Below are 21,072 nucleotides of genomic sequence, written 5' to 3' on the forward strand. Positions count from 1 at the left end.
AATGGATAGTCATAATGTGATATATCAATACAATGAAATAATATTTAGTAATAAAAGGAATGAACTGACACATAAAGCATAGATGAACTTCAAAAACATGCCAAGAAGCCACATACAAGAATACATAGTGTATGATTCCCTTTATAAGAAATGTCCAGAAAACACAAATTCATAAAGACATAAAGTAGAGTAGTGATTGCGTTGGGCTGGGACCAGGAATGAGGTTTACATGTAAATGGCAATAAACAATCTTGTTGAAAAATGAAAAGCATTTAAAAATTGAATTTTGGTGATTGCTGCACCATTCAGTAAAGGTACTGAAAATCACTGAATTGTATACTTGAAATGGGTGACTTTTATGAAATATAAAATAAATTCTTTTTTTTTTTTGAGATGGATTCTCACTCTGTCGCCCAGGCTGGAGTGCAGTGGTGCGATCTCGGCTCACTGCAAGCTCTGCCTCCTGGGTTCACGCCATTCTCTTGCCTCAGCCTCCTGAGTAGCTGGGACTACAGCCGCCCGCCACCACGCCTGGCTAATTTTTTGTATTTTTAGTAGAGACGGGGTTTCACCATGTTAGCCAGGATGGTCTCAATCTCCTGACCTCATGATCCGCCCGCCTCAGCCTCCCAAAGTGCTGGGATTACACGCATGAGCCACCGCACCCAGCCAATAAAATTCCTTAAAAAAATAAAAAGTATTTCACTGTATGCAATAAATACGTTCCTACGCTAGGTGTGGTAGCTCATGTCTGTAATCTCAACATTTTGGGAGACTGAGGCAGGCGATCACTTGAGTTCGAGACCAGCCTGTGCAACATGGTGAAACCCTGTTTCCACTAAAAATACAAAAATCAGCCGGGCATGTTGGTGCAGACCTGTAGTCCCAGCTACTCATGAGGCTGAGATGGGAGGATTGCTTGAGCCCAGGGGGTTGAGGCTGTAGTAAGCCGAGATCACGCCATTGCACTCCAGACTGGAACCTGTCTCAAAAAAAAGTCCCTAAAAGTTTATATATTTGATATGATAACCACAAATAAAAATAGGAATCAGAAAGAGGATTTAAGAATAGGAACAGGGGAAATTTTAGAAATTATTTTCTGAGAAGCACACATAGATAAATATGGATAAAGGTAAAATACCCCATGGTGTGGACAATCCCTTGCAAAACTATAATTTCTCAAAGTTGGGCTCAAAAACAAGTAGAAAACCTGAATACATTAATAGTCATCAAAAAATTATTTATCAAAGATTTCTCTCTTAAAAAGCTTCCAGGACTAGTCAGCTTTCCCACTGGTGACACCAACCCTCCACAACAAGGCCTATAGATAGGTTTGGGCTTGTGGGTTCTTCAAGAAACTACTCTGGCAGGTGTTAGCGGGCATCACTAGTAAAGGGAAACTGCCCGGCAGAGCAGCTGTCTGCAGGTCACTGCAGGGGAATCTATCAGTGGCAGGAATGTAATTATAAGATTAAATGCTAGAGACTAATCTCAGAAATAGTTAAAGGAAACACTTGGGGATAGAGTTAATTTACACCAAGAATGTCGGCAGGGGCTTGTGTCATAATAATTAAGATAAAAAATAGGAATTGTAATTCTACTTTATAGTCACAACCAGAGAAGCCAGCAACATATGGGACAAAACAATGAATTATCCAACATGACAAAGTCAAGTTTATTATCAGCATCGAGAATAATTTTTAATAATGGGAAACATTAATATAATAAATCATAATAACAGATCAAATAAGAAAATCCAAACCTATCTACAGGCCTTGTTGTGGAGGGTTGGTGTCACCAATGGGAAAGCTGACTAGTCCTGGAAGGTTTAACTGACTAGAAAAACATTCAATAAAATCTAATACCTATTCCTTAAAATATAAGATAAACGATATTGCTTTAACACAATAAAGACTAGCTCTCACAAATCAATAATCAACACTCTACTTACTTAACAATGAACATTAGTTATTTTTATTACCAAAAAAACAAGATAAAAATGCTATTATCACCAAATTATACAGTTCAGAAACTTTTAGAAAAAGGATTAAGGTAGGAAATAGTAATAAGTAACATTTTGAAAAGAAAAACTCTAATTATTTGCCGTTCATGCTATTGTCAAACTAGAATGTTACATTCAAACCTAAGAGAAACAATAAAAAGCCATTAGCAAAAATAAGAAAGTTCAATAAGGTGCAACACAAATCAGTGTCTTTCCTGTATAACACTAACAAATAATTATAAAATATGATGGAAAAATATTACATCCACAGTAGCAACAAAAACAAATACAATTCCTAGGAAAATACTCTACATGATATGTTCAGGGCCTATAAAAACAAAAATACTGAATTTTACTGACATATAAGAGAATGCTTAACATTTTAAAAAATACACTGTGGTCTTTCACATCCCTTGTAAGTTGGATTCCTAGGTATTTTATTCTCTTTGAAGCAATTGTGAATGGGAGTTCACTCATGATTTGGCTCTCTGTTTGTCTGTTATTGATGTATAAGAATGCTTGTGATTTTTGCACATTGATTTTGTATCCTGAGACTTTGCTGAAGTTGCTTATCAGCTTAAGGAGATTTTGGGCTGAGACAATGGGGTTTTCTAGATATACTATCATGTCATCTGCAAACAGGGACAATTTGACTTCCTCTTTTCCTAATTGAATACCCTTGATTTCCTTCTCCTGCCTAATTGCCCTGGCCAGAACTTCCAACACTATGTTGAATAGAAGTGGTGAGAGAGGGCATCCCTGTCTTGTGCCAGTTTTCAAAGGGAATGCTTCCAGTTTTTGCCCATTCAGTATGATATTGGCTGTGGGTTTGTCATAAATAGCTCTTATTATTTTGAGATACGTCCCATCAATTCCTAATTTATTGAGAGTTTTTAGCATGAAGGGTTGTTGAATTTTGTCAAAGGCCTTTTCTGCATCTATTGAGATAAACATGTGGTTTTTGTCTTTCGTTCTGTTTATATGCTGGATTACATTTATTGATTTGCGTATATTGAACCAGCCTTGCATCCCAGGGATGAAGCCCACTTGATCATGGTGGATAAGCTTTTTGATGTGCTGCTGGATTCGGTTTGCCAGTATTTTATTGAGGATTTTTGCATCAATGTTCATCAAGGATATTGGTCTAAAATTCTCTTTTTTTGTTGTGTCTCTGCCAGGCTTTGGTATCAGGATGATGCTGGCCTCATAAAATGAGTTAGGGAGGATTCCCTCTTTTTCTATTGATTGGAATAGTTTCAGAAGGAATGGTACCAGCTCCTCCTTGTACCTCTGGTAGAATTCGGCTGTGAATCCATCTGGACCTGGACTTTTTTTGGTTGGTAAGCTATTGATTATTGCCACAATTTCAGCTCCTGTTATTGGTCTATTCAGAGATTCAACTTCTTCCTGGTTTAGTCTTGGGAGGGTGTATGTGTCGAGGAATTTATCCATTTCTTCTAGATTTTCTAGTTTATTTGCATAGAGGTGTTTGTAATATTCTCTGATGGTAGTTTGTATTTCTGTGGGATCGGTGGTGATATCCCCTTTATCATTTTTTATTGCATCTATTTGATTCTTCTCTCTTTTTTTCTTTATTAATCTTGCTAGCGGTCTATCAATTTTGTTGATCCTTTCAAAAAACCAGCTCCTGGATTCATTTATTTTTTGAAGGGTTTTTTGTGTCTCTATTTCCTTCAGTTCTGCTCTGATTTTAGTTATTTCTTGCCTTCTGCTAGCTTTTGAATGTGTTTGCTCTTGCTTTTCTAGTTCTTTTAATTGTGATGTTAGGGTGTCAATTTTGGATCTTTCCTGCTTTCTCTTGTGGGCATTTAGTGCTATAAATTTCCCTCTACACACTGCTTTGAATGCATCCCAGAGATTCTGGTATGTTGTGTCTTGGTTCTCGTTGGTTTCAAAGAACATCTTTATTTCTGCCTTCATTTCGTTATGTACCCAGTAGTCATTCAGGAGCAGGTTGTTCAGTTTCCACGTAGTTGAGCAGAACTACAAACCACTGCTCAAGGAAATAAAAGAGGATACAAACAAATGGAAGAACATTCCATGCTCATGGGTAGGAAGAATCAATATCATGAAAATGTCCATCCTTCCCAAGGTAATTTACAGATTCAATGCCATCCCCATCAAGCTACCAATGACTTTCTTCACAGAATTGGAAAAAACTACTTTAAAGTTCATATGGAACCAAAAAAGAGCCCGCATCGCCAAGTCAATCCTAAGCCAAAAGAACAAAGCTGGAGGCATCACACTACCTGACTTCAAACTATACTACAAGGCTACAGTAACCAAAACAGCATGGTACTGGTACCAAAACAGAGATATAGATCAATGGAACAGAACAGAGCCGTCAGAAATAATGCCACATATCTACAAGTATCTGATCTTTGACAAACCTGACAAAAACAAGAAATGGGGAAAGGATTCCCTATTTAATAAATGGTGCTGGGAAAACTGGCTAGCCATATGTAGAAAGCTGAAACTGGATCCCTTCCTTACACCTTATACAAAAATCAATTCAAGATGGATTAAAGACTTAAATGTTAGACCTAAAACCATAAAAACCTTAGAAGAAAACCTAGGCATTACCATTCAGGACATAGGCATGGGCAAGGACTTCATGTCTAAAACACCAAAAGCAATGGCAACAAAAGCCAAAATTGACAAATGGGATCTAATTAAACTCAAGAGCTTCTGCACAGCAAAAGAAACTACCATCAGAGTGAACAGGCAACCTACAAAATGGGAGAAAATTTTCGCAACCTACTCATCTGACAAAGGGCTAATATCCAGAATCTACAATGAACTCCAACAAATTTACAAGAAAAAAACAAACAACCCCATCAAAAAGTGGGCGAAGGACATGAACAGACACTTCTCAAAAGAAGACATTTATGCAGCCAAAAAACACATGAAAAAATGCTCACCGTCACTGGCCATCAGAGAAATGCAAATCAAAACCACAATGAGATACCATCTCACACCAGTTAGAATGGCAATCATTAAAAAGTCAGGAAACAACAGGTGCTGGAGAGGATGTGGAGAAATAGGAACACTTTTACACTGTTGGTGGGACTGTAAACTAGTTCAACCCTTGTGGAAGTCAGTGTGGCGATTCCTCAGGGATCTAGAAGTAGAAATTCCATTCGACCCAGCCATTCCATTACTGGGTATATACCCAAAGGACTATAAATCATGCTGCTATAAAGACACATGCACACGTATGTTTATTGCCGCATTATTCACAATAGCAAAGACTTGGAACCAACCCAAATGTCCAACAATGATAGACTGGATTAAGAAAATGTGGCACATATACACCATGGAATACTATGCAGCCATAAAAAATGATGAGATCACGTCCTTTGTAGGGACATGGATGAAATTGGAAATCATCATTCTCAGTAAACTATCGCAAGAACAAAAAACCAAACACCGCATATTCTCACTCATAGGTGGGAATTGAACAATGAGAACACATGGACACAGGAAGGGGAACATCACACTCTGGGGACTGTTGTGGGGTGGGGGGAGGGGGGAGGGATAGCATTGGGAGATATACCTAATGCTAGATGACGGGTTGGTGGGTGCAGCGCACCAGCATGGCACATGTATACATATGTAACTTACCTGCACATTGTGCACATGTACCATAAAACCTAAAGTATAATAATAATAATAATAATAATAATAATAATAAAAGAAAAAAAAAATGAAGATTAAATAAATAAAAACTAAAATAAAGATTAATAGATAATTTGAAAACTTAGATGAAAAGGATATTCTAGAAATATAAAAATTATAGAAATGATCCACATCAACTTGAAAATATATTGAAAAATTAAGTCAACTAATGACCATAAAGAAATTGAATCAGTAGTAATAAGCATTCTTTCATTTGCAAAAGATCCTGTCACAAAAATGTTTTACAAAGCTTTACCAAGCTTTCAAGAAAGTAATAATTCCTATCTGAAATATGCTATTTAGTGAATAAAAAAAGATTACATATGCAAAAAAAAAAAATACACTGTGATGTTGGATGGGAAGACTCAGCACTGTAAAAATGTCTATTTTTTCCAAATTAAAATATAAGTTTAGTGACAGTACAATAAATTCCAAAGGAAGAATGACAAAATTATTCTGAATTTCTATTTTAAAAGAGGCAAAAATATCTAAGAAAATTTTGTAAAAGAAAACTAATAATGGAACTTATTTCCATACTAGCTATTAAAACACATTATAAAGCTACAATAAACAGTATGATGGTACTAAGCCCTAAAATCAACGAAAAGATCTTCGGAAGAGATTGTTTTCAAAAAACATTAAAATATGTAATAACTGGGCCAGGCATGGTGGCTCACACCTGTAATCCCAGCACTTTGGGAGGCCGAGGCAGGTGGATCACCTGAGGTCAGATGGGGTTTTAGTAGAGAAACCCCATCTCTACTAAAAATACAAAATTAGCCGGGCGTGGTGGTGCACTGTAATTCCAGCTACTCGGGAGGCTCAGGCAGGAGAATCACTTGAACCCAGGAGGCAGAGATTGTGGTGAGCCAAGATTGCACCACTGCACTCCAGCCTGGGCAACAAGAGCAAAACTCCGTCTCAAAAAAAAAATTATATATATATATGTAATAACTGAATCTGATGAATAAATGTTCATAAGCCAGTAGGGGAAGGAGTGAATAATGCAACAAATGGTGTGGGGAAAAATCAATAACCTCTGTTTAGACTTTCACCCAAAGTCTTTCTGTTGCCTACAAGGCCCTAGGTATTTTGGTTCCTTCTACTTTTCCAACCTCATTTAATAACTTGGCTATCCCTATTCCAACCTCCTTAGCCACATTTCTGTCTCTCAAGCATGCTAAGCTTGTTCCTGCCTCAGGGCCCAGACCGTTGCTGTTCCCTCTGCATGGGGGCCCCTTACTTTCAAATGTCACCTCCTTAGAGATGGCCTGTCCCTGACAACCAATTCTCGAATGTGCTATTTTCATCCTCACACCAGACACTCTCTATAAATGGCACTGTCACTCTCTGAAATTACCTTATTTAACATATTCATTGTTTGTTTCTCTGGCTAGCTGCAAATTCCTTAAGAGTAAAGTCTTTGTTTCCTTTCCTCTCAAGTCTAAGTCTTCAGGGTCTAGAGAAGCTTTTAGCATTACTAGAGGCTTAGAAAACTTGTGTATGTGTGTGTGTATGTGTGCGCATACATATATCTATATGTATATATGTTTATATGTATATGTATATTCCTATATATGGGGTGTGTGTGCGTGTGTGTGTGTGTGTGTGTGTGTGTATATATATATATATATATATATATATATACATATGAAATGAACATAAGGGTTCCAAACTACTCCAAACACAGATTTGTCTTATATACAATAACTTTGTATTAAATGTACATGGGAACAAATATTCACCATAACGAATTTAGTGGAACAGCAAGGCATTCAGTTACAGATTTGTTAATAACAGTGAGATATCTATTGTTATTCATTATTATCACATAACATCATCATTTAATTATAATGTTATCCTCATCACTTATTTTTATCATCATCAGCCACACTGTAAATATAGCATGATGAGACTCTTCCAGAGCTAACTTTTATTTCCAATTGAATTCAGATCCTGTCTTTTATCCATGGTGATTTTTACTTTCCCTACAAATTCAAGGGCCACAGTATAAAGCAAGCAAGAGGTAACTAATTGGAAATGCTTTCTCTAAATGAGACAAGGCAAGACTGAATGTGCTCTTTTGAATAGAATTTGGGTGTTCCTTGTCTAACCCTGCTTCTGCTTCTCTCTCTCCCTCTCCCCTATCCCCACACCACCTCCCATTCTTCATGGGCAACCCCATCTGCTGACATCTGTCATGCTTCAGTTCCTAGTTGTCCTCCCACCACTTACTGTAAAACTGGGGGAAAAGAAGACTGCTATAAGGATCACACAGTGAGAAAAACCATTTCGTTGTTATTGAAATAAGAAGACAAGAAACTGAGAATCTGTAAAATACACTCAAAACTTAGGCACTGGATCATCCAAGATCTGAGAGCTGCACAACAGAATCCCTTCCAAAAAAAGCAGGCTATAAAAGATATTTTTCGTAATTGTTATATATTTCACATCATAAACAACCAACCTCAGTCCACAGACAGTGCTTGCTTCTTTGTTGGGGGACTATGTGTGGTTTTTATCAGGTCCTCTGTTGTAAAGGATCAAAGAATTCTGCTGAAAGGAAACGTTTTTCAACATCTTGCATTGTTTGGAGCAGTTTAATTATCCACTTCTTCAAGAACAGGAGATGTACAAGAAAAAAAAATTGGAATGAATCGCTCAGGTAATAGAGTTACATGTCTTTATTGAGCTTTCTTCTTTCTGAGGAATGTTTCACAATAAAGTATAAGACTCATCGCTGACCTCTGGAAAGGTCCAATGCAGCCTAGGACTAGTGTGGCCAGACCAGGCCATATGTTTGGTTTTGTTAATACATCTGTCCTAAAGAGTGAAATTTCACAACTATGACCCCATGAAGAAAAACTGCTCCCCACCCTTTTCTTGATCATTTTGACAAAAGAGAAACTGGCTGCGATTTTCATTTTTAACCTTTCCATATTTTTATCAGCCTCCTGTGGAAGTTACTACTCAAAGGTTAAACTCTACTTATAGATATAATCTACCTATAGATAATTTTATTTACTGAACATTAAGAAGAAACATTATGTAATGATACTTTTCCATCCATTCCAATCAAAAAATATGTATTATTGGATCCATTTTGCAACCGGAAGCTAGCTACACAGACTTATTTAATTTTCCTCCAGTTAAAAAACTTTTCTATATGTTCCACGGCCCCAGAATTGCTTCATAAGAAAAAAAAAGTTTAAAGAACATACTGTTTTTCACATTCCTGCTCCTTAACCAACTTAAGACAATACACAAACTGAAACCACGAAAAAAAAACATTCTACATTAAAAATAAGATAAACATTTTTGTATCACATCATGATTTTTATAGTATAAAGATAACAGCTACCTGCCACCTATGTTTAATATCGATCCCAGGCAAAAAAAAAAAAAAAGAGCACACTGCATGTTTCTCAGCCCAGGCTACCTCCATTTATGCTCTTATTTAATCCTTTATATGTCTTGTAATTGCAAATTTGCATTGAAATAGAAAGAAAAATGTCCAATAGAGGTTTCTGCCAATATCCAAAAGAAATTTTGCTTCAACCCCAGTATTCTAAACTTCACGCTTTGATAAGTATGACCATATGTGTGTCTCCTTCAGGAAGAGAAAGTCTTTGGACTCGGATGTCTCCAAAGTAAGTGAGGCAGTTTGGCCAGAATGGACATGAATAAATATCCCTTCTTTGTTTGAGTATTAAAAGTCAAGGAATTACAAATGTCAGGAAGCAGAAAACACAGATTACCAACAGGGACAATGATTTCAAAGAGGGATGGAAGGGAGTTATTAAAATAGAGACCTCAGAACCTGACTTTCCAAATCACACCTAGTATCTACATGCAGCTTTCAGAAGCTAGTCTCAAACATTTATCTTCTTTTTTGCTGTTTCACTCTTCCTCTCCTAGTCATCTCACCTCTGTCTCCTGGCTAATCCTATCCTCTGGTTTCTGAGTCAATATGACTCCCAGCCTGGAGTTTAACCCCTATACTGTGTTAAGGATACATCAGTGAAGCAAAGAAAATCGCTGCCCTCAAAGAGCTTACATTGTAGGGGTAGGAAAAAGACTATAGACCAAATAAATAATCAAAATATCAAATATTAGATGGCCATACATCAATAATGGTAGTCAAACTTTTTTGACCTATAAAAATGGCAATGTCGTAAGAATTCATCTATATATTAAATCGTGATAAGTATTATTTTTAAAATGAAACAGAGAAGGAGACTAGGTATTAAGTAGAGAGGGAGTAAAGGCAGAGAGGGTTAATGAGCATTTAAAATGTGGCTAATGCAACTGAAGAACAGAATTTTAAATTTTATTTGAATGAATTAATTTAAATTTAAACAGCCACAAGTGGCTAATGGCTACCTATCCAGATAACATGATCCTAAGTCTTGCCTCTTACATGCCTTTTTAAATTAACTTCCATCTAGCTGGTTCCCCATTGCAGACAACTCAGGCTCTAATTCTCACTCTTGGTCTATTTGTCTGAATTTCTGGCCTCAGACTTTCTTCCTGAACTGTTGTAGAAATGCTTCCAGAAAACTATGGCCCAATGCTGCCCAGCTCAGAAGCACAGGCCTGGCAGAACTCTGGTCTCTGCCCACTTGCCCATGATCAGAAGTAGGATAGAAACCCTTTTTTAAAAAAGTGAACAGTAACTAACCAGATTTATTAAACACTACACTTAGACCAAATGCAAGAGATCAAATCCAGCAACAAATCAAAAGCACCTTCCAAACCTAAAATTCTAGGTAGACAACTATTTCTAAAATTATATTGTATTCACAGGATAATCCCAGTACCAGAAACCTCACAGAAATCCACCACCACATCAAAGCATCTAATGAATACCAGGTACTATTTAACATCACATATCATGCAGCCAGTCCTCTGAATCATTAATCAAAAAATGCAACCTTCTCTTTCCTGCTGTTCTCAAGGAAGATACTTCAATACCCAAAGTATTATTTTCATAATTCACTGTCGTTCACAGGAAACTTAAGTTATAGATATTCTTACAAAAAATATTGGGGTAACTCTTGCCTTTCATTTTACATTCTTAAATCTATTATAGGTGCTCAATTTCAAATGAATATATATTTCTTGTTATCTGCCAGACTTTATAACCTACAGTAAATAAGTATAGTTTCAAATGTAGTATTTAACTGGTATAGGAAGATGAAGTAAAATATAGTAAGAAAAAACTTTACAAGTGGAAAATAAAGTGGATTCAATGTGTATCTGACAAAAGCAAGTGCAGCTCAACACTTACTGATTTAGCATGACATCCAGAATGAATGATGTTCCAAAGGCATCAACCTGGAAGCTTGCTTGGTCAACGTGAGTCAACTACAATATCAAAAAGAAAAAAGGTTATTTGTTACTCAGCCATACTAATCCGACAATTAGTCTTTCTTATGATTATTTCAAAACACTTACAATATCATAAGAAAATAATTCAACATGGAGAATAAGTGAAAACATAATAAAGTAAAATTTACACCTTCTTAGAAGCCAAGCATTCACCAATGTGAAGTAAATTACCACCCAATCAAAGAGGACAAGTGCCCTACTTTTCTAGTTTACCTCAAGTGGTTAAGCATTTCATTTCCAAGATGACTGCACTTCATTCATCTTATCTGATTTTAAGTGACTAGCTCCTTTAAAATAAAGTTTTGTACATTTGGAAAGAAAATAAGTAAAATATGCTCAATTCAAAAATAAAATAATATGGTGAATATGATCTATTTAGAAAGAAGGTATCTAAATCTCCAAAAAAATCCTTTTTCTCTTATCACAGAGATATACTTTAAAAATAGTATTTCAGTTATAATTTACCAGACATAATTTCATCAACGTTTCCACATCTTCCTAAAAGCAAAATTGAACCTCTGCACATCTACTGCCAATATCACCTATCAAAATGTTCTTGTGTTAGAAAAAGAAAATTCACTATTTCCTATGCTATCCTAGGAACTCCCAGAGAAAACCACAAGGGACTCTAAACTAAAAAATATAGTGTTTCCCATAGCATTAATATTTGCATACTGAATAATCATGTGAATTAACTGAAAAGAAAGGAGGAAGCAAAACTGTGTGTTCCATTCGACTCACCAAATATGAACAGTAGCTATATCCAAACAGTAGGACTCCAAATTATTGGAATTTTTTGTGTTTATGTTTCTACAGTATCCAAACCTCTAAAATAAATATGTATAATCACTAAAATGAGACATATGTGACAAACATTATTTTAGAGATTAAAAGCCACATGAGCAACTGCACATAGTATGTGAGGCCAACAGTGCTGCTGCTCCCTGAGAACCAGCGCATCCCAGAAAGGACATCTTAGGATTCTGTGGGGCCACAGGGGACCTCAACCATCCCTGGGATTTCACACACAGTAAACTATGAGATTAGGTGAAAGGAGAGAGTTTGATTAATAATAATAAGACTTTTTGGAAAGAAAGGATAATTCTTCTGTTTTAAAGTCTATCCTCCTAAAGAAGTAGGAATGGGAGAATCTTGTACTTCTGTTGCTAACACATTCTAATCCTCATAAAACCTCAAAAATTAAGAACTACCTGGGTACCTCTCAGCCTCATGAACCATTCAACTATAACTCTTAACTCTTCTCAACTAATACCCAGCCCCAAATTATCTGTTTTCTTTTTTTATGGTAGTTCTTGGAGCCACACCTTACTCTTCATTTCCACCTCTGCCATATATCATATCCCCCGATCTTTCTAAAGTTGACTCCTTATCAAAACCCCAAATGTAAGCCCTAGATTTTCTACTGTATCCAAAAAAAAAAAAAGGAAAAAAAAAACCCTTCTCCCTGGATTTCAGGATCTTCCATAATGACCTTCCCCACCGCAGGCATAATGGTACACAAGCACCTACCCATAGCCCACCTACACTCAGTTCTCTTTTCTGCTCTTTGGTTCAAAAGCTATGTTCATTCCAACATTTTCTGTGGCTTTTTCATTCATTAATTTTGCTGAGCCCTTTCCTGAACTAGACCCTTCCCCAAAGCTGTTTCCCAGAAACGGCCCTACTCATCCTTCAAGATTTAGATCAAGTTCCACCTATTGTCATCTAGGACTGCCAAAACAAAATACCACAGACTGGGTGGCTTAAATAGAAATTTATTTTCTTGCAGTTCTGGAGGCTGGAAGTCCAAGGTTAAGGTGTTGGTAGATTTGGTTTCTCCTGAGGCCTGTCTCCTTGGCCTGCAGATGGCCATTTTCTCTGTGTGTCCTCACATAGCCTTTTCTTTGTAAGTGCACATGCCTGGTGTCCGTTTCTCTTCTTATAAGGACACCAGTCATATTGGATTAGGGTCCCACCCACCCTTATGACCTCATGTAATCTCAATCACCTCTTAAAGATCTCCCATCTCCAAACACAGTCATGTTGGGGGTTAGAGTCTCAACATTTAAATTTGGGGAAGGCATAATTCAGTGCATAGCACCCCTCTTCCATGAAGCCTTTCCAACCTCGTCTAGCCTCCTCCTCTCCTCCTCACTACAGGTCAATATCACATCAAGACCTCAGTACTTGACCAGCACCAGCTACTTAGTTGATCTTCTGATTGCGTGATTCACTCAAAGGTTGTTATCAGTTCCCTGGATGTATAAATGAACAACAACTGAACAGCTATAAATTAACTGCTTATAGAAAGACACTCTTTCCATCAGAGTTGCTTTTAATGTGATGTCAATGAATAACATCACTCCCTCTACCCAAAGCTCTTTGAGTTTCCTAGAGTGCTAACAACCATGTTTTGGGAAGAGTCTCTGCTTACCAGAAATGATGTTTCAGTTAAAATGAACCTCTCCCTCCTCCATCCTTATTGTAGGACTATTAAAGCTCTTACCTCAATTTCCTTTGAATCAGAAATATTAATGTCACAAATTTGTGGTGAACAACACAAGGGCCACATGTTATTCACCTTGGTATCATGATTACAGCTTGGATTGAGGTAATGTTAAAATTCTTCTTGGCAAGGTATTTACTGTCTGCATTAATTCTAATTCTTATCTTTTCTTTTTCCTGCAGCTCCATTTTACATCTGGTATCTTATTTTATTGATCTCAGTCATGTCCCAAAGAGAAACTCATGTACTTAAATTCAAAAGAAAATCCATTGACAGAATGCTTAACGACTGCTTAGTAAGAATGTTTGCATTATTGATAGTAATAGGAACAGGAGTATGTTAATATAGTTTTAATATAAGGCAAGCTTCCTTAGACTGTATACAGATTGATTCATTCAATAACCTTCTTCTGAGAGCCTACCAAGTGCTGGGAGCTATTTAGATTTGGGGGACAAAGTAGTGAAGAAAACTGATCATGTTTCTGCTCCTGTGGAGTTTATCTGATAGTAGAGGAGACAGAAACGAACAATTAAGTTAAAAATAAGTTTAGAAAATAAACATAGCATTCTCAGACTTAATAAAACAGAGAAATGCTGTCGAGAATGACCAGGGAAGATGGAGGTCTAAGGGTGTCTCAGAAGGCCTCCAGAAGGAGGTAACATCCAGGTAACAACATTAATAACTAGAATGAATCTGTGGTAGGGAAAATAATGACCCCTAAATATGCCTACACCCTAATATCCAGAACCTACGAACATGTTACCTCACATGGAAAAAGGGACTGTGCAGATACTGTTAAGGACCTTGACTTGGGGAGATTATCCTGGATTATCTGGATGGGCTCAATCTAATCACACGAGTCCTTATAAGTGGAAGGCAAGAGGGTTAAAACCAGAGAAGAAGGTATGATGGTGGAAGTAGAGATCAGAGTGCTAAGAGGAAGAGGGCAGGAACCAAGGAATGCAGGCAGCCTCTAGAAACTAGAAAAGGCAAGGAACGAATCTCCCTTAGGGCCTCCAAAAGGAGCAAAGCACTGCCAATACTTCATCTTATCCTTGTAAGACCTATTTCAGGCTTCTGACCTCCACAGCTGTAAGACAATAAGTTGTTGTTTCAGGCAACTAAGTTTCTGCTAATGTGTTATAGAGGCAACAGGAAACTAATACAGCATCACTGACACTGTCCCTGAACATTTTGAAAAGCAACTCCAATGAGTTGATTGCACCATTATTCAATGTCACTTTCCTTTACAGTTTGGCTAAAACCAAGACACTTTCAGCAGCAGGGCTGAAACTCATGAGGCCTCAAGGATCAAACCCAAAACACAGGACTTCTCACCCAAACCAAACTTGCAGTGGTGGTCACTAAAATAAATGTGAGCCTGGTTTCTTTGCATTTTGTGTGGTCTTCCAATATTCAGGAACCTACCTTCCCCATGTTTCTGGCTGATAAATAGGCCAAAGAGAAGAAATATGGTTGCTTCTTTTTTTTTTTTTTTTGAGACAGAGTCTCGCTCTGTTGCCCAGGCTGGAGTGAAGTGGCACAATCTCAGCTCACTGCAAGCTCCACCTCCCAGGTTCATGGCCATTCTCCTGCCTCAGCCTCCCGAGTAGCTGGGACTACAGATGCCCGCCACCACACCTGGCTAATTTTTTGTATTTTTTTTTTTAGTAGAAATAGGGTTTCTTTTTTTTGGAGTTGATTTTTTTTTAATTTTATTATTATTATTTTACTTTAAGTTTTAGGGTACATGTGCAGAACGTGCAGGTTTGTTACATATGTATACATGTGCCATGTTGGTGTGCTGCACCCATTAATTCGTCATTTAGCATTAGGTATATCTGCTAATGCTATCCCTCCTCCCTCCCCCCACCCCACAACAGGCCCCTGTGTGTGATGTTCTCCTTCCTGTGTCCATGTGTTCTCATTGTTCAATTCCCACCTATGAGTGAGAACATGCGGTGTTTGGTTGTTTGTCCTTGCGATAGTTTGCTGAGAATGATGGTTTCCAGTTTCATCCATGTCCCTACAAAGGACATGAACTCATCATTTTTTATGGCTGCATAGTATTCCATGGCGTATATGTGCCACGTTTTCTTAATCCAGTCTATTGTTGTTGGACATTTGGCTTGGTTCCAAGCCTTTGCTATTGTGAATAGTGCCGCAATAAACATACGTGTGCAGGTGTCTTTATAGCAGCATGATTTATAATCTTTTGGGTATATACCCAGTAATGGGATGGCTAGGTCAAATGGTATTTCTAGTTCTGGATCCCTGTGGAATTGCCACACTGACTTCCACAATGGTTGAACTAGTTTACAGTCCCACCAACAATGTAAAAGTGTTCCTGTTTCTCCACATCCTCTCTAGCACCTGTTGTCTAACATTTAAATCTTTAATCCATCTTGAATGAATTTTAGTATAAGGGGTAAGAAAGGGATCCATTTTCAGCTTTCTACATATGGCTAGCCAGTTTTCCCAGCACCATTTATTAAATAGGGAATCCTTTCCCCATTGCTTGTTTTTGTCAGGTTTGTCAAAGATTCAGATAGTTGTAGATATGCGGCATTATTTCTGAGGGCTCTGTTCTGTTCCATTGGTCTATATCTCTGTTTTGGTACCAGTACCATGCTGTTTTGGTTACTGTAGCCTTGTAGTATAGTTTGAAGTCAGGTAGCGTGATGCCTCCAGCTTTGTTCTTTTGGCTTAGGATTGACTTGGCGATGCGGGCTCTTTTTTGGTTCCATATGAACTTTAAAGTAGTTTTTTCCAATTCTGTGAAGAAAGTCATTGGTAGCTTGATGGGGATGGCATTGAATCTATAAATTACCTTGGGCAGTATGGCCATTTTCACAATATTGATTCTTCCTACCCATAAGCATGGAATGTTCTTCCATTTGTTTGTATCCTCTTTTATTTCATTGAGCAGTGGTTTGTAGTTCTCTTTGAAGAGGTCCTTCACGTCCCTTGTAAGTTGGATTCCTAGGTATTTTATTCTCTTTGAAGCAATTGTGAATGGGAGTTCACTCATGATTTGGCTCTCTGTTTGTCTGTTATTGGTGTATAAGAATGCTTGTGATTTTTGTACATTGATTTTGTATCCTGAGACTGCTCAAGTTGCTTATCAGTTGAAGGAGATTTTGGGCTGAGACGATGGGGTTTTCTAGATATACAATCATGTCATCTGCAAACAGGGACAATTTGACTTCCTCTTTTCCTAATTGAATACCCTTTATTTCCTTCTCCTGCCTGACTGCCCTGGCCAGAACTTCCAACACTATGTTGAATAGGAGTGGTGAGAGAGGGCATCCCTGAGTAAAGACAGGGTTTCACTGTGTTAGCCAGGATGGTCTTGATCTCCTGACCTCATGATCTGCCCGCCTCGGCCTCCCAAAGTGCTGGGATTACAGGCTTGAGCCACCGCACCCGGCCAATATGGTTGCTTCTTAAGGTTATCTTGGAGAAGGAATAAAGTAAATGAATTACATTGAATTGCTATATTATCAGGCTTATTATTCAACACCACTGAAGTGAGCCAGGATGGCTCTCAGAAAGTTATCCTTAGACCCTGCCTTTTTAGTTTAAGGAAAAAGGTATGTTTGAGAAGAGAGAATCAGTATAATACCAAGATTTTCCTTTGGTGGGGGAAACAGGCTAAGATACTGTCAAGGAAAAATTCCAATAATTATTAACTTTAAGTTGAAGATTAAAAAGTAGTAATACCTCTCAGAGATACTGGAAAAACATAATTTTGCAGAAATGCCATCTTTCAAATTACTACATAAGAATGAATTGTGATTTTAAAAACTATTAAACAGGTACTTCAGGTGTGACGGAATAATATTGAGAGATTCCTAGAGGTCACATAATACAAGATCCTTAGTATATAACTAGGGACACTGAGGCCAGTGTGGGCAAAAGTCACTTCCAAAGTCACATATTTGGTGGCAGAGTAGGCATCTCACCTCCTGGTAGGCCTTTTTCATCATATTTCAACCCTTGCTTTCATTCTACAGCTTGGAGGTACTTGCAGGTTTTACGGGGTTCTAATGAATAATTATTACAATAGAAGTTGTTTCAGTATCATGAAAATGCTCTAAAGAGCATTTTTAGAAGATATGACAAGAAAATCAAAACACAAAAAACAATCTTTAGAATTCCATTTTCATCCAAAAGTTAATAACATGACCATAGCTGACACACAGCACATGTCCTAAGGCCAGTTTGATAACAACCTTACAAACTCAGAGTTATAGTTAAATATATATATATATTGAAATCCATCATTTAAGGAAAAGAAATTACATGGATATGGTAAAGTATGTGCTTGCAGTATGTATGTGTTTTAGGGATTGAGACAAGCAGTGAGGCTGACATTTATAGAAGCTGTGAAACAAAAGATTCAAGGGAAAAATGCAAAAATAGAAAACAACTCTCCAGATGGCAGGAACTCTTAATAAATCAATATAATTACATAAAGATAATTCTAATTTCTAAATTCAAAAATGAATCATAGAATTTTAGGACCATAAGAACATGATACGATCCCCAGATTGGAGCCTGTTTATTATTCATGGGCAATAATAAAATGCAGAATTAATATGAATAAAATATTAATAATATTAATAATATATTAATAAAATATAATAATTAATAATAAAATAATGAAATTAAAATGCAGAATTAATATAACACTCATGTTCCTCATGCATTTTGCTTCTTGGCAGCCTGTCCTCTTCTCCTCTTATCTTCTAGAGTCAATGAACCAGGGCCAACCTACCTATCCCAGAGATCAAACACAAAGGAACTTTTTAAGACTGCCTTGCTGATAACCAATTTTTAAAGCAAAGTTAGCAGTACAACATTCATAGTAGAATCAGAATTCTGACACAAGGAGAAAGACGAGGTACTTTAGGTTTTTAATTAAGTCCAACCTGAATAACGAATTGATGTTTACCAATGGGGTGGGAATATTACCAATCAAATGGTAGTATACAATAAGATAACTGTGAAAGTAATTAATATTATTAAAAATAAGAGTTTAATGCATGTAACAGTACTTTAGGTACTGCGTCCTAAACACATATTTGCCATTTGACTGTTTCAGCTCAGTTTAAAAAAACTACAAGTATAATTCTTGGAAGTCTAACATCTTCAGTTTAATAAATATATATATATATATGTCTTGTATATATGATCCCTCTTTTCTACATCAGAAAAGGCAACTGAAAAATCACCACAGCCTTATGAGAACTTCTGGCAAAAGAGCTGCAAAAGATTGATACTATAGCTCTATTCAGATGAAGGTTTCTCATTCTAGAATTTGTTGTGGCCACATCAAGATATGGGATGAATTTTGTGAAGCAGAACTGTATTACAATGGCATCTGTTAACAGAGAGTTCTACCCAACAGGTCTACCTATATGTAAATTGGTATGATAAATGTAAGAACATCAGTGTTTTATGTCTGTATTTCCATACTTATGACTCCATGTTACTCTCCCTTTTCCATCTCAGTAACACCCATAGTTTTCATAAGCTGATTATATATTGTATCTAATTTACACATTATCTTTAAACCAAACTGTTCTTGAAATCCAACCATCTGCATTTAGTATTACAAGAACTAGAACAGTGCCTGGCAACAGGACATTTTAAAACAAAATGAAACAAAACAAAATAGCACAATTTTTAAAGAACAAACTTTAAAGAGCTGAGGTACATTTGAATTCTAGGTCTTCCATTTACCAGTGGAATAAACTAGAGCAGGTTGTTTCATGTTTCTGAACTGAAAGTCCTCATCTCTTAAAGAGCAAAAATAATAATACACACTTTGTAGATTTGCTGTAATAATTAAATAAGAGATAGTCCATTCAACACTTTTAGAGTGACAACCATACCAGGCTCTGGGAAAGAAAGATGAGTTGGATATGGCTCTTGCACTCAGGAAACTCACAGTCACAAGACGAAGGTACAAAACAAATTATTACAAAATAAGTATAAGTCTAACAGTAGATATATGTATAAAATACAACAGCAGTCCTTCAACTGTAGGGATACCAAGGAATGCATTGGTGCTCCTCAGATTGACAATGTAAGGGAAAGCACTCCAGGAAAAAGGAACAACAAAGGCACAAAAATGGCAAACAGCTCAGCACAATCAGGAAGGCACGCTATACATTACAAGGCACGCTATATATTACAAGGCACGCTATATATTACTGATCTATTATGGAAGATCAAGATAGAACTAAAGACATCAAAGAACTTCTAAACTGGTTATTCTCAATCCTGGTTCCACATTAGACTTCTTTGGTGATATGGTTTGGATTTACATCCCCACCCAAATCACATGTAGAATTGTAATCCCCAGTGTTGGAGGAGAGGCCTGGTGCGCAGTGACTATATCATGGGGGTGGACTTTCCTCCTTGCAGTTCTTGTGATAGTGAGTGAGTTCTCAGGAGCTCTGGTTGTTTAAAAGTGTGTAGCATCTCCCCCTTCTCTCTCTCTCTTCCTCCTGCTCTGACCATGTAAGACATGCCAGCTTCCCCTTCACCTTCTGCCATGATTTTAAGTTTCCTGAGGTCTCCCCAGAAGCAAAAGCCTGTACAGCCTGCAGAACCATAAGCCAACTAACCCTCTTTTCTTAAAAATTACCCACTTTCAGGTATTTTGTTATAGCAGTGTAAGAACAGACTAATACACTTGGGAAGCTTTTTTTTCCCCCCCTTAGAGACAGGGTCATGCTCTTTTTCTCAGTCTGGAGTGCAGCTGCACAGTCACAGCTCACTGTAACCTCAAATTCCTGGGCTCAAGTGATCCTGCCACCTCAGCCCCCCTGAGTAGCTGGAACTATAGGCATGTGCCACCATACTCAGCTATTTTTATTTTTTTAATTTTTTGTAGAGACAGAATCTCACTGTGTTGCCCAGGCTGGAGTGCAGTGGCTATTCAGAGATGCAATCATAGCTCACTGCAGCCTCAAACTCGTGGGCTAAAGCAATTCTCCTCCCTCAGTCTCCTGATTATTTGGGATTACAAGCATAAGCCACCACACCCAGACTACCCTGGGAAACTTTTTAAAAAATACTAATGCCTGTGCCTCAAATTCAGCGATTCTGATACACTTGGTCTGCAGTGGATCCCAGGCATCAACATTTTTTAAAGAGCTATCCATGTCATTTAAGGTATAGCCAACAGTTGAAAAGCGATATTCTAAACCAACCTAAGAAATGCCCTCCTTATCTTGAAAGCCATAAAAATGGATTAAAGACCTTTGTGATAATAGATGTCCAATAAACAATAGCTCTCTTCCCTTGCCTTCACTATTTCTGACAAAATATGTTTAACTTTCAAAACTGAATATTTACTTACCAAATTCCTGCATTATTTCTTAAAAGTAAAATGTATGTTCTTATGACAATTTACTACCTACATTTTGGTGTTGAGTTCAACCAAAATAATAAAAGTTTT

At 37.2% G+C, this 21,072-nt stretch overlaps 1 protein-coding gene across 27 annotated transcripts in view; it reads right to left on the reverse strand.

Moving 5' to 3' along the window:
* Positions 1 to 21,072, reverse strand: part of ADAM22 (ADAM metallopeptidase domain 22) — a 277,808-nt gene that overhangs the window by 228,729 nt on the left and 28,007 nt on the right. For all 27 annotated transcript variants that reach the window (XM_063667635.1, XM_054493744.2, XM_054493743.2 and 24 more), the window contains one exon: positions 10,992 to 11,068. In XM_063667635.1, the coding sequence (XP_063523705.1) occupies positions 10,992 to 11,068 (77 nt within the window). The remainder of the gene's footprint in view (positions 1 to 10,991; positions 11,069 to 21,072) is intronic.

This window comes from Pongo pygmaeus, chromosome 6, assembly GCF_028885625.2.
Source record: "Pongo pygmaeus isolate AG05252 chromosome 6, NHGRI_mPonPyg2-v2.0_pri, whole genome shotgun sequence".
Lineage (NCBI taxonomy): Eukaryota > Metazoa > Chordata > Mammalia > Primates > Hominidae > Pongo > Pongo pygmaeus.